The following is a 15134-nucleotide window of genomic DNA, read 5'->3' on the forward strand; positions in this document are numbered from 1 at the left end:
TACTTAACTTCAATGCCTTTATACCCCTGAAAGTGCTGGGGCAGAGGGAAAGAGGAACCCTATTGAATTTGGTGCTTAAGTCTCGGCCCCACTGCTTGCTAACTGGCTATGCAACTGGGAAAGCTCCAAGAATTTATTAAGTGTCTATTGCAGGGGTCCTCAAGCTACGGCCCGCGGGCCAGATGTGGCAGCTGAGGACTTTTATCCCCCTCACCAGGGCTATAAAGTTTCTTTATTTAAAGGCCCACAAAACAAAGTTTTTGTTTTTACTCTAGTCCGGCCTCCAACAGTCTGAGGGACAGTGAACTGCCCCCCTGTTTAAAAAGTTTGAGGACCCCTGGTCTATTGTGTACTCGATCCTGGTCATATAAAGACAAAGAATAAAGCAGCCTTCACCAGGAAGGTTCCCTTCTAACAGGGGAGACAACAAATACAATAGAGAATAAAGGCAATTAAATAAAAAGTAACTAAATTAAAAAAAAAAAAATAGGTCACCAGCAGCTGGAACCAATGGGCACCTAAGAGGCAGAAGTTGGGAGGAGTGCATTGGAAGCCCCAAGATCAGATGGTATCATGTGTGTGAGAAGCAGAGGGAGCCTCTTGGCTGGATTGCAGAACTTGGGCGGGGACGCAGCCCAGCTTGTAAAAGCCTTTGTAAAAGCCAAACAGGAGTGTCTATTATTTCCACACCTTAAGTACACAGCCCGGTCTCCAAAAACAAGGTGACATTCAGGCAGTATCTGCAACAGGCCCAGGCAGGACACCAGGGACTGAGCTAATGACACCGCAGTGGGACTGGCATGGGCTGGCGGGTGCGGGAGCCACCAGGCGACAGGAGCCCAGCTGGCACTCCTTCCAGGGACCATGCCGTCCTAGCCGAGGTGTCACGTGGCAGGAGGGGCTCTCTCCTCGCCAAAGCCTTTGGGCACAGGGCTGAGAAGAAAGCAACATGACGACCGTCAAAAATGACTGCAGCCTCTCAGATATAATCTGTTCCATGAGCTGGCAGGACCCTAAATGTGGGTGGTGGAAGTCCTGTCTCTGAAATCTAGCACCATTTTGGGGGGAGAAGAATCTTTTTTTTCTCCCTTCAAATTTATTATGTAGTTAGTTTTAGCATTTTTTCCTTTTTATTTTCAAAACATACAGTTTTGAACATTTGCCTTTGTAAAACCTTGTGCTCCAATTTTTTTTCTCCTTCCCTTCCTCCCACTCCCTCCCCTGGGTGGCCAGTAATACAATACATGTTAACCATGTGCAGTTCTTTTATATACAGTTCATTTAGCATTATTTTCTCCTGAAATTTTGAGTTCCAGATTCTTTCCTTCATTCTCAGTCCTCCTCCCACCCACTGAAAAGGCAAACAGTACATAGGTTATACATTGAACATCATGAAAAACATTTCCATATTAACCATATCACAAAAAGCTATATATACACATATATGCATGTGTATATATGTGTCTGTATGTGTATGTAAATATATTTCTCTCTAGAGATAGCATTTTTTTATCATGAGTCCTTTGGAATTATCTTAGATTATCATTTTGATCAAACTGATCAAATTTTTCACAGCTAATCATCGTAACATGGCTATCACTGTGCACAATAATCTCCCAGTTCTCATTTCTCTTTGCATAAGTTCATGTAGGTCTTGCCCTCTTTTTCTGGAACCACCCCCCTCATCATTTCCCATAGGAAATTATTATTTCCTATATATTATTATAATATATATAATATAATTAAATAGTAATAATATATAATACAATATATAATATATTAAATTACTTATATAGTATATTTTATAATTAATTAATATTATATTATATGTTGTATTATAATTATAGCGATATTAATATAGTGTGTTATAATGATACATAAATTATATAATATGTGTGTTATATTATAATATAATAATATAAATTAATACAATAGTATTTCCTCCCAGGCGTATGTCACGACTTGAGCAGACTTTGCTCAGTTGAGGAACATCTAGCACAATACTTTAAACAACACTTGATTGATTAATCGGGGTTTTCTCTCTGCTTCGTAAGTTCTTAAAGAGTGAGAATTTGTCATTCTTTTGCTTGTGTCCCAGGCCATTGTTAGCACTTAACAAATTCTGGAGCTTTTATTTGATTTGTTGATTTTTTTTGGGGGGGGGAGGTCTATGGGATAATCCATTTGTCTAATTCCTTCACTGAAAAAAGCTATTAGTCATTTGCATCTTGGAGAGTGAAAGGAATCATTGCTACCTCAATGTCCCTTAGTAGACATACTAAATTGGGTTTCATACTTTTAGCTTGGGCACTACATTGGAGTAGAGAGCGCAGGAAGACATTCCTAGACCTCGCTTTTGCTTTGTTTTATTTTATTTTGCCGTGCACTTCTCCGGCTTAAAGCTCCTTCTTGCCTTAACCCATTGAGATGCCCTATTCTCATTGTTGGTGATGGGAAATGTCCATTCTGAGAGGTAAAGTCGGTATCTCTGTGCTGCCATCTAGTGGAGAAGGCGCAGGACAGCTTTGAAATACTCTAATCTGAAAATAAGCACAATCAGATCAGCCTTTAAGGAAGAGCCCTAGATGTCATGGACCCATAGGGAGCTCAAGAGCCATGGGCTCCAATCCTTTCTCTTCAAAAAGGGGGAAACGGACCCTAGTGGGATTAAATGGCTTGTCCACAGTTACCCGGACAATTAAATTCGCTCTTCTGCTTCCCAGTCCGGGGTTGATGTCCAATAGATCCTTCTCCATCAAACACCCGCCCACCATTGGATTCCTAAAGAACTGGAACTAAATCCCATCTTGCCTTAAATCCATTAACTTAATCATTTCCATAGGGTTATAATCCTAGGGATGATGGATTGATGGTTGGAAGGGACGTTGTCTACTCCAAACCTTTTACTTCAGAAATTAAGAAAATGAGATCAGACTTGTGAAGTGGACATTCTCCTTCTAAAATCACTCAAGTGAGATTGGACCCCACATCCTTTGATTTCGAATCCAGCATTTACTCTACTTTTTAAAAGAATGGTAGCTAATGAATAGTTTTTGTGGTTTGGAGTATATTTTTTATTTTATTTTTTTGAGGATGAGGAAAACCTGTAAAAAGTTCCTGAAAACGACTTTGTCCTACAGTAATTAAACTGATGAGCAGATGCAGAATTTAAATGAACACTGATTCATTTAAATAAATGAAATTCATCAGCAGATCCATCATAGAGGCCACAAGGTGGCGCCAACATGCGTAGAATATTGGAATTGGATTTGGAATATTGGAGTTCCAGGTGTGAGTTCAGATCTCACTTCAGATACTTACTAGTTGTATGACCCCGGCAGATTCACATTAACCTCTTCGTTCTCAGCTTCCTAATCTGTAAAATGGGGATAATGAATAAGATACACCTCACAGGGTTGTTGTAAGGTCAAAAGAGATAATATATAAAAAAGTACTTTGCAAACCTTATTTAAATGGGAGCTTTTATCATCTTTATTAAATATAAAGTAAAATAAAAGCCACGTGACTTTTTCACTTCACCAATTAAATCTACAGGTCACAGGTCTGTTATCCATAGAAGCACGGGGAGCTTCTGTGAACTTGACACACGCTGACTTTTCTGTGAACCAAGAGGAGGACAGCTAATACTTCCTTGATCTCCTTGATAATATCCTCCTTCTGCAGCAAGGGGAAGTCTTTCAGGGATCTGAGTCTTAACAATGTAAAGGAAATGTTTGCCAGGGTGTACACAACCACTCCCTCAAAGAATCTGTGATGCAGGAGAGAGCCGGACCTGATCCGACACACAGCCCAGGTTTCAGGAGTACAGATTTCAGAGGGTTCCAGGCAAGCAGAGGTCAGATCATGCGAGTTAAATTTCTAGGAAGTCAGCCTCAGGGGGATGGGAAGCTGTCAAGAATGAATTTCTAAAGACATGTCAGTAAAGAGATTGATGTGGGACTCGATAAATGATTTTGATAGCAACTAGACACGTACAGAAAGCTCATTTTGCTCCCAGCCTGCTTACTTCTCACCAGCCCCTGGAAGCCTTCTGCTTGTAGATGGTCACACACTGACCAGTCCGGCCAGTGTGGAGAGTGTAATCGCTGCTGGGAACATTGCATGTGGCTTTGAGTGCCAGAATAAGAAACCTATTCATTGGGCACTATGGAAGTCCTGAAGGTTTTTGAGTCCAGTATATAACAAAGATTACCTCAAGCAGCAGAACCTGTTTGAGAAGGAAAAGGCCGGTTATTTCCAGGTGGCTGTTCCAATAGTCTAAGCAGACAAGGACCTGACATTATTGAAATGATGTATTGTTGTAGGAGCAGTTCCACATTATACAAGATGAATGCTAAAATCCTTTCTCACTTTTTGTTCCCACCTAGACAGGTGGGCGTTGGTCATGAGAGAGAGGGAAGGTAGCTGGGGGAGAGACTTGACAAGATTTTGCCATAGATTGGATTGGGAGAAGGAACAAAGATATAGAAAAAGGGGTCAGATCTCTGAGGTTTCAAATGGAATGGAGTGGAAAAGAGAATGAAAAGATATTGATTCTATCAATGGAAGTGAAAGTGCTGGGAAAAGGGGCAGGTTTAATGTGAGAGATGAATTCGGTTTGGGGCATGTTGAGTTTGGAATATCACCAGGACATCCAGGGGAAGCTGCCCGTGAATAAAAAGCAGGGTTGGAACTTGGGAGATGAATGTTTGCTAAATATGTGCTGGCTCCTCTACTCCAATTCTAGCTCCTTGAAGTCAAGGATTGTTCCAGTTGTAGTGCTGCAGTTCCAGGGCCTGGGTGAGCATCTTGTACATACATGTCCCTTATAAATGTTTGCTGATAGATTTGTATAAAGATGATCCTGGAAGGTTTGAACAATGAGATGGTTGGCCAGGGAGTGGGAAGTTAGGGAAAGAAGCCTAAGGACAGCCCAGTGTGAGCAGATAGGTTTTGTCCTCATGGACTAAACATGGCTAATATGGCGGCAAATATGGAGCTACAACGACCTTTGTGGAGCTCTGGTTTCTCATTCACTGTTGTAGAGTTTCATATTCATATTGTGTGTGCTCATTTCTCAGTTGGGTGTCTAAAATTGTTTTCTCTCCTAGAACCCTCATCCTTTTCCTTCTTTCCTTCCTTCCTTCTTTCCTTCCTTCCTTCCTTCCTTCCTTCCTTCCTTCCTTCCTTCCTTCCTTCCTCCCTTTTTTCCTTCCCTTCCTTCCTTCTCCCTCCCTCTCTTCCTTCCTTAGCCTTTTTCTTATTACTCTGCTTTTGCCACTTCTACAAGTATTTTGAGTAACTATTGGGCATCTATTGTGGGAACTTCTAAGTTCTGAGGATCCAGATTCCTCCTAAACAGGAAAACTACACAGGCCACTTAAAGGGACAGCTGTCAGTTTCATTTCCATAGTCCTTCAGGGGAAGAGATTATACAGTATTATACTTTGTCTGTTTAATGTTATTTACAATTCTTCCTTACATCTAATTACTGTTATACTAACCTTTTCCTCCCGGCTTTATTTTGTGCCTAGGAAGAATTAACATTCTCTCTTTCTTTTTTTTTAAGTGTAATAATGGTCATCATGTGGATTTCTAGAAGCAATGAGTAAAAGTACAATGAGGCAGATTTCAGCTGGACATAAGGAAGAATTTCCCCCCCTAAACTGATCTGTCCAAAAATGTAATGTCCAGTGTCATAAATAGAGTTCTTCCAGTGGAGGAAGTCATTGAGTTTGGTGACCATTTGTCAGCCTGTGGTGGAAGACATGGGTATTTGGACAAAGGATATCTCAAATCTTTTCCAACTCAGATTTTATTTACAGTAGGTACAGTCAAATCCCTTTAGGGCTCAAATTTCAACTATTATTAATCATTACTCAATCTAAAACAAATTCTTGCAACATATACAAATTGGAATTATTCTTCTAACCCACTCAGACTTTTCCCACACTCAGGATCATTTTGAAGTGTGTGTATATGTGTGATTTATATACAGATATAAATATATCTGGGGGCACCCGGGTGCCACAGTGCTTAGAGCACTGGACTTGGAATCAGGAAGACTAATCCTCTACCTTCACACTAGCTTTGTGACCCTGGGATAAGTTACTTTACCCTATTTGCCTCAGTTTCCTAATCTGTTCAAATGAGCTGGAAAAGCTCATGGCAAAGCACTGTGGATCTCTGTCAAGAACCACCCCCACTCCACTTCCCTCCCCCCCCCCCAAAAAAAAAAAAGAACATGACTGAAATAACTATAACAATAAATACACACACACACACACACACACACACACAACTTTAGGCTTCAGAGGTACTTGTGTCAAATAACCCTTAAAGGAGCTTTTCAGTACCTTTGGTTTCTTCCTAAGAAGGCAGATCATTAACAACCTGTTTACGATTTACCAGTGAAAATTCTGCCTATGTAACACTCCCTAATTAGCTCTCTGAACACTCACCTGGGGCTCCTTGTTCCCCTGCCTGGTTGGTCTTGCTTTATGACAAAATCAAGGAAGGAAATGGAGGAACCGTACCACAGTGCTTGGGGTTATCGTGGGTGAAGTGCCGTAGTTGGGAGAAGGCCAGAAGATACTTGAATAATGCTGATCCTTCTCCAGAACAAACACTTAAGAACAGATTAGGAATTCCTTGAGAGCAGCAGTTTTTTGCCTTTCTTTGTATCAGAGAAGGTGCTTAATAAATGCGCGTCAACTAAAAAGGTAATAGAGCGGTGGGTGTTTTTGAAATAAATTGTTTCTCCATCTCCTTAGAATCAGGACTGCTTCCATGTGTGTCTGGTAGTAGGGTAGACTACGTGGTGTGATTGGGAGGGTTCTACAAGGTCCAATGTACCCCATCCCCAAATAGCTCCTTCAGGGACTTGCTCTAGAACTGAAAATTCTCATTGTTAATCCCTTTCAGCGATGAAATCACGGGTCTGAACCCAAAATAAACATTGTTCCTTTAACATCAAGACATTTTGCATTAGGTTCCTATTAAAAATCATCTCTTTTTTTCTCATGGGACATAACTCATCCACTAACTTTTTAGGGATGATGAACTAGGAGTTTCCATCCAGAGAGCCAGGCCCTTGAAAGGAGATGTGGAGCAGTTGAGTCTGAAAAGGGAGAAAGAGTTGGTAAAGATGAAACCTTCAGTCTGTCGTGGCCCCCTTTCACTGTCTGGTGAAGACCAGACCACTTCTCAGTGTTTTGTCGTCCACACTCATAATTGACAGAGGCTAGACTTCAGTCAGAGATTAGTGAAAATAAAGATGTCACTTTTCCCATCCCAGAAATCCATCCACGCCCCACTTAGTGACCAGCGCGGCCCAGCTTAAGTATTCCTTGCTCTAGGAGAATGTGTCTCACACCAAAGGGGCCTTCTCGCCTTGAGCTTCATCGATTCTTGATGTACAGTTTATCAAAATAAGCAGTGTTTCTTGTCTTTTAGGAATCTGTTGTGAAGATGGATGATAGACAACGATTTCCAGTGTGATTAAGAGTTTTGTTAGTTACAGTTGCTTGCTCGGTTAGATTAAAATGCAGGTTGAAAGAATGTTTTTTTAACCCTCAACTTAAATCCACAGACCTGACAGCCAGACCCAGTGAAGGTGTCCCAGCCTTTGCTCCTACTGCTCCATTTTGTATTTTTGCCTTGAGTATTCCTCTCTCTCTGTGCCCACTGAACTGCTCTCTGCTCTTCAAAGCTCTGCTTCTTCCAGTGCTTCTGGTCAGGATTTACCTTTCCCTCCTTGAGAGATGGTAGTTGGAAAGATGACTTCAAAGCCAGGAAGCTCTGGGTTCCAATCTCGCCTCTCACTCCGCCTCACCTTGCCACTTCTTTAAGACTGAATTGTAGAGAAGGTGCTCGCCCGCATTGGGATCCAGAGTTCCCTGTGCCAGTGATAGCACAGGGGCCAGTTATCCCCTATTCTAGCCTTGAACCATAGGCAACACTTTCCCCATTCCCAAGTTTGGGACTTATGAATGAAAAGGCATTTCCTAAGTGTGGCGTCTGCTGACCACTTGCCTTGTGACGTGGTTTTTGTTATTTATATGTATGTACAAACTCTTTACTGCACTCTGTATCTGACCTTTGTTATTTCACCAGTGTTCTACCCAGAGGAAAGTCTTCATAAATATTTGTCAAATCAAAAGGGACTAACTTAATGTTTTTTAAAGAGTTTTCATTTATTTTTCACATTGAACCTAAACCAGTAATTCCTGGAGACTGCATATTGACATAGTTTTAAAATGCGGTCTTATTTCTATTTTATTGAACATGTATTGATCTTGCTATTTCCTGATTGCACTTTAATCTGTTATGGGCCACATTTCGGGCACCCTGCTCTCCATCTTCCTCTCTCTCATCTTTCTTGATCAGCATAGCAGCCCTTCTGTTTCCCCCTCATTCCTCCATCACCCTCTACTCCTGTATTTCACCTTCTTCCCATCTGCTCAGGGAAACATTTTCCTTTTGTGGTTATCTAATGCATGCCGGCTTCCTTTTTTTACTTCTAATAAATCAACCTGATCTCAAGCACTGTTTCCGTCTGGCAATTTTCTTTGTCTCTTATTACCCATTCCAGAACTTAGCCTTCTCGGGTACTTCTCCTTTTCCCTCCGGCCCAAACATGTTGTCAGCTTCCCTTTTCTGGTGAACTCCTAAATCAACCCAATATTCTTCTATATTCTATATATTCTTATATATTCCATATTCAAGACTTGTCCCCAATTTCCTTTGTGACAGGAGATGACTTGGCCTGAGATTGATCAGAACACAAAGAATGAGGGGACAAAAATAGGAAAGAAAGAGGGACAAAAGGGTGAGGGAAGAAAGAACCAGAATGGGTTAGGGGAAAGAGCACTGGATTTGAATCATGCTTTATACAGGTTACATCTTTTGATCCCTCCCACAAATGTAGGTGCCATTATTGTCGTTTTGTGTGTCAGACACTGAGAGGCGAGATTCTGACCTGAATTCCTCTGTGACTACTTAAGAATTATGTGGCTTTATGGTTTTGAAATTTATTTAGAGAAATAGTTGTCTTTATTCAAGTCCTTAGACCCTCTCTACTGTGGCCCCAAAACCTTCCTTGTAGGTTCCAGGCATCCCAGACTCCGAGTTGGAAATTACCCAAGGAGTCATCTGGTTTAAGCCCTTATTCTTCATGGGAGGTTCCAGGGACCAGAGCTGTTAAGTAATGGACTTTCCCAAGATGCTGCTGCTAGTACATGATGGAGCTTGTACTTGGCTCCTCTGCCTCCAAAGTTAGCATTCTTACCATCGAAGCTTCCTTCTGCCTCATCTGCCCTCTTCAGAGGTCAGGAAGACGGAGGGGGTGAGAGATCCATGTGGCTCATCCACAAAGTGGTACCTGCTTCAGGGCCTGGGCTCTGCGGCTCCAGAGCTGGACTTTGTGCTGTTCAGAATCTCAGAGCTCTCTTCTAGCTTGGACGTCTCCAGTTTTTTATTTCCTTTATTCTTTCAGAGCTGGACAGTCCCGAAGAGCTGGGAAAGAAGCGCATCTGTAGGATTATCACGAAGGACTTTCCCCAGTACTTCGCGGTGGTCTCACGGATCAAGCAGGAGAGCAACCAGATTGGGCCCGAAGGGGGCATCCTGAGCAGCACCACTGTGCCCCTGGTTCAGGCATCCTTTCCTGAGGGCGCATTGACCAAGAGGATCCGAGTGGGCCTCCAGGTAACCCTGGTGCACGTGCACCCGGTTTGTGCCGGGGGATCGCTCGTCCCAGCCAGTCACTGTTGGTTACCCCCATGGAAGGCCAGGGTGTGAACTGCTGCAGGATTAACCTGAAGTACTTTCAGGGAAACTCAACAAGCATTTATTCCATATGCCAGGCATTGTGCTGGGCGCTTTGGAGATGAAGACAAAAATGAGGTGGTCCCTGCCTCCCGGAGCGCACGTTCCTCAGGGGAAACAGCAACAACCCTGTAGATAAAAGTGTAATAAGAGCGAGAGGAGGGGATACCGATAATAAACAATAATAATAGTAAAAATTTTATGGTTGCAAAGCTCTTTGTATATGCTATCTATACAATTCTTGGAACAATATTGAGAGGTTGTCCCAGTCCTATCCAGTGCTTTGTGACCCCATTTGGTGTTTTCTTGCCAAAGATACTAGAGTGGTTTGCCATTTGGGTTTTATTGACATTAACTAGAAGCTCTGGTTTCTCCTCAGACCAAGTAAAATTTTTTTTATTTAGAAAATCAATTAGAAATATCAATCAATTCACAATTCACAGAACCTACTTGTGTCAGTACTGTGATATATCCTGGAAATATAAAAATCCAAATGAAATGATCTTTACCCTCAAGAAGAGCTTGCTGAAACATGTATATAATGAAGTAGAGACGACATAGATACTCTCTAATCGAGAGTTAATGTTAGTAGGTTATGACAGAAGCACCTAACTTGGTGAGATCAAGAAAGATTTCATGGGCAAGAATGATCTTTCTTATATGTCCTCAGCTCAAGGAAGATCAAATTTCTTTCTACCCTTACAGGGGAATTAATGAATCAAACTATTTCTGGCACTTATTTTTAAAAATAATTTTTAAATTTTAAAAAATAATTATCATTATAAATTCCTGCACATTTTGTGAGTCTGATCAATTTCCATTTGTTACATAGAAGTCATATAATAGACTTTGTTTCTGGCAACAAATAATTTGAGGAATTTAAGTTTTACATCTTCATTGATAAGAAGCTTCATGATGTTGCCCTGGAATTGAAGATTTAAAATGATTTCACCCAAGTAGGAAGAAAAGACCGATGAAGGAGGATAAATTTGGTAGAGCAGAATTCTGTTTCATCCCCTGAGAATCTGAGTGGTTTTGAGTTACTTTACTTCTGAATGTCTTATTTTTTCCACTTGCAAAACTTGTCCCTGGGATACCTCTGAGGCATTCTGCATATTTAAAAGGGCAAAAAGTCACAAGATTGTTCATTGTAAGGTGTCTTATGGAGCTTCAGTATCGTGTTTACCCTTCGTGCTGTAGAAACTGTGGAACAGACCATGTTTACCCCATTCTCAAATTATCTACTTTTCTGTTTCACAAAGTAGCTTAGGCTAATTAGCAAATAGATCAGTTGTCTCTGAGTGTTCAACCTAATTTTCCCTGGTCTGCTACCAAAGGAAAACAGTTTGGGGTAATGGATGGAGAATCAAGAAGACTTCGGTTGCTTTAATCACATACTGGCTGTGTGAGCCTGGATGAGTAACTTAACCTGGCCTTGCCTGGGTAACTCTAAGGCTTTCAATTGCAGGCTACATTAGCAGGGCAGTCACAGGTCCTGTTCCCCCTTTTCCCCACCAAAAAAGGCAACCAAGAAGCAATCTTTCCTCTTTCCCTTTAAGGAAAGTTAAAGGATGCAAATATTGGGATTAACCTACGGTTTCTTCCTTTGTATAATGTCCTCTCTCTGTGTCTAGGCCCAGCCTGTTCCAGAAGAAATTGTGAAAAAAATCCTTGGAAATAAAGCAACTTTCAGTCCCATTGTGACGGTGGAGCCCAGAAGAAGGAAGTTCCATAAGCCCATCACGATGACCATTCCTGTGCCTCCTCCCTCAGGAGAAGGTGTAGCCAATGGCTACAAAGGAGACTCCACACCCAACCTGCGCCTTCTTTGTAGCATTACAGGTCTGACTCAGTCGATCGGGTACCCCCTCTTTGGGCCATTCCAGGGATGATCAGTGCTGCTCTAAGCCGCTGGAGAGTGCCCGGGGACGGCCTCAGGGTCTGGTCCCGCAACTGTGGGATCGCTCACCTCTGTACCTTCTGCCCACCCAGTCTCCCCTGCCCCCATCCTCAGGCATCCTTCCTCACAGGGACCATGTAACAGCCTCCTCATCGGTCTCTCCCCTCCCCTCCTATGGCCCTCCCAAAGTGAGCACATTGACATTGGTGCTCAGTGGGATTTTCATGTAGCTACCATTAAAGGTATAGTGGGGAAAGCACTTTGCTGTGGGCGTCCTATAGTGAGGGTCTCACAGTTTCCATGTCATGGTATAGCCACCCATTAACAACCATCAAAAATAATCCCTGGCATATATATTTGTAGCACTTTAGCTTTGCAAGGCACTTTATCAGTATTTTATGCTCACAACAAGTCTGGGAAGGAAGTGCTATTATTATCCCCATTTTTCAGATGAGGAAATTGAGGCAGGCAGGCAGGGTCATGTATTTGGTAAGTAAGTGTCTGAGGCTAAATTTGAATTCAGGTTTCAGTGCTCACATAATTTGTAAGAGAAATGACTATTTTCTTCTAGCCTCGGTCATAAAGTCTCTCTTAGAATCTACTGAAATAAGAAGGAGCTCACAGTGGGCTGCCCAGGATGAGGGAGTAGGAGCCAGGTCCCTCTGGCAGGATCAGTGTCTCCCCATCAATACTCTGGGCTCGTGGGGTGGAGGAAGCCAGGGATGATGAAAAATGCACGTTAATGCACTTGGAATATTGACACATAGCACCTCCTGTTACAAAGCTAAGGTCTCTGCCATCCATCCTTTCAGGGGGAACGTCACCTGCGCAGTGGGAAGACATCACGGGAACCACGCCACTGACATTCATAAAGGACTCTGTCTCCTTTACCACCAACGTTTCAGCCAGGTATGAAAATCCAGAGGGCCTGAGGTTGGTCCCAGATAGCTGCCATCTTTGTAAAGTAAAGGGTCTTCAGGGGAGAGTGCTGCGCCGTTTGAGCATGGATGTGATCGATACGAAGCGGTTTTCATTTTTAGGAGATGGGGCCTAATTCCAAAATTGTGAATTTTCTCAATAGAGGTTACTGATAGCACATGGGCTGGGAATCAGAAAACAAAACAAAAACAACCTTACTCATTCAAAAAAGATAATTTTAGAAACTTTAGGATAGAATTATTGTGGTTCTCTATAATGGGGAGGGTGGAGAAGAAAGATACAAGGCATCTCTAGTTTTTTCTAAATTATTTATATCATTGGGAAGGATCCATGTTTGATTAGACATAGCTTCCTCTTCATCCCTTTCCTGATCAAGTTGTTATTTTGCATTTTCTGGAATTGTCTATTATATTTCCTGATTGTAAAAGCTTGGGGATATTTTTAAAGGTCAGGTTGTTCATTTACTAACTCATCTTTATACTTGGCTCCCCTAGGTTTTGGCTTGCGGATTGCCATCAAGTTTTGGAAACTGTTGGGTTAGCTACTCAGCTTTACAGGGAATTAATATGTGTCCCATACATGGCCAAGTTTGTGGTTTTTGCCAAAATGAACGATCCCTTGGAATCTTCCTTACGTTGCTTCTGCATGACGGATGACAAAGTGGACAAAACTTTGGAGCAGCAAGAAAATTTTGAGGAAGTTGCAAGAAGCAAAGACATTGAGGTAGGTTCCATTCCCCCAATAGGGAATCTCAAAGGCTTTAGACTTTGGAGGAGAGGACAATCTTTTAAAATACAAATGTGAATACTTTGAATCATGGGATCAGAGATCACAGATATAGCTGGAAGGGGACCCCTTCTCCCCCCACCATTTTTACACATGATCAAACTGAGACTTTAGTCTACTCCCTTCTTTTTACAATGAAGGAGCTGAGACCTAGTGAAGCCATTTTATTTGCCCAAGGTCACTCAGTGTCAGAAGTCATCCTTGATTTCAAATTCATTGCTTTTCCCACAGTACCATACTTGTTGTTTTCAAATGAAATATATATAAAACCCTTTGCTAATCTTAAAGGGTTTTAATTTTCCCTCTGGTCTTTTTACCCAAAAAAGGTTTTCTTTGAATGTTGGCCCACTTGTGCTAAGCTGGGTGCTTGACACATGGTTAACACATAATGTTTTTTGCATGACTGACCATCAGAATTATAGAAATATAGAATCATAGCTTTAAGGGCCGCCAGAAGCCACCCAGGAATCCTTCTACAGAACTGACAAGTGTCTGTCCTTAACTTGAAAGCCTCTGGTGAACGAACAGATACTGCTGATCTGCTTCCCAGGATCTCAGAAGGTCAAGGAGATGTCTTCCAGTAACAGAAGTTACCTGGTGATGGGATCCCTCCTGGAGAAGCCTTCCCCAGCAGACAGCCTTTGCCACTTTTTATTGGAATGACTGGCTGTTTGTCATGCTTATTTCTCATCGCTGAAAACATAGAAAAGATAGAGATTAGTTTCAGTCTCTGATGGGTCTGTCCTGGCATTTCCTCTGTGGAGAATGCCACATTATCATTAGCAGGATGTATTTTAGTTAAACGTGGCACATTCAAATGGCCTGTGAAGCCCAGACATCTGGCTTCTGGCCTAGGATGGGCACTCACTATTTGGGTGCCATTGGGCAAATCACTGGAAATCTTTAAGTCCATACTATGGGAGTTAAAAAATACTGAAAGTACCATGGTTGTCACAAGGAATTCCTTGTGGTAAAATGGAAAGATTAGTAGGTGAAACCCTTAATCCCTTGCCTCCCTCAGTTTTACCAATATGGCCTTTAAAATCCCTTCCTGCTCCACTCCTGAAATGACCTGAGTTTTAATCCTGACTTTAACACTTGCTGTGTAATTTGGGGAAGATCACTTTTTTTTTCTCTAATCTTCAGTTTCCCCATTTGATTCAATTTTTTAAAAAATCCTCAAGGCTAGTATATTCAAAAACCCTGTGATTGGCATGAGGGAGATAAACCCAAAAAATCAAGATTAACTTTGATTTTTGTTTTAATGCAGGTCCTGGAAGGAAAACCCATTTATGTCGATTGTTATGGGAATCTGGCCCCCCTCACCAAAGGAGGACACCAATTAGTCTTTAACTTCTATGCTTTCAAAGAGAACAGGCTGCCATTTTCAGTCAAGGTGAGCTAACCCGAGTAGAGATGCTCTGATTGAAAAATGTTTCAATTTTGGAGGAGGAAGAGATGTACTTGATTCTTTATGAGGAGACATGTTTACCAAAATGATATCCCATTTCTACCTTTTGCCCTTTTCCCACGAAGGCCATTTCAGTGACTGTCCAAGCTCAAAATTGTCAAAAAAAACCTGTCACCTTCTATGTAATATCTGAATTGCTGATGTGCAAACCCACAATTCTCGAGATCAGTAATTGGGAAAAAATCCCTTGTTTTCTTAAAGAAAATATCT

The 15134-nt window shown here is 41.8% G+C and overlaps 1 protein-coding gene across 35 annotated transcripts in view; it reads left to right on the top strand.

Annotated features, from left to right (window-relative positions):
• Window positions 1-15134, top strand: part of ANK3 (ankyrin 3) — a 592702-nt gene that overhangs the window by 531413 nt on the left and 46155 nt on the right. For all 35 annotated transcript variants that reach the window (XM_031956914.1, XM_031956919.1, XM_031956910.1 and 32 more), the window contains 5 exons: window positions 9497-9708; window positions 11463-11670; window positions 12541-12637; window positions 13162-13390; window positions 14724-14849. In XM_031956914.1, coding sequence (XP_031812774.1) covers window positions 9497-9708; window positions 11463-11670; window positions 12541-12637; window positions 13162-13390; window positions 14724-14849 — 872 coding nt within the window. The remainder of the gene's footprint in view (window positions 1-9496; window positions 9709-11462; window positions 11671-12540; window positions 12638-13161; window positions 13391-14723; window positions 14850-15134) is intronic.

Source organism: Sarcophilus harrisii, chromosome 2, assembly GCF_902635505.1.
Source record: "Sarcophilus harrisii chromosome 2, mSarHar1.11, whole genome shotgun sequence".
Lineage (NCBI taxonomy): Eukaryota > Metazoa > Chordata > Mammalia > Dasyuromorphia > Dasyuridae > Sarcophilus > Sarcophilus harrisii.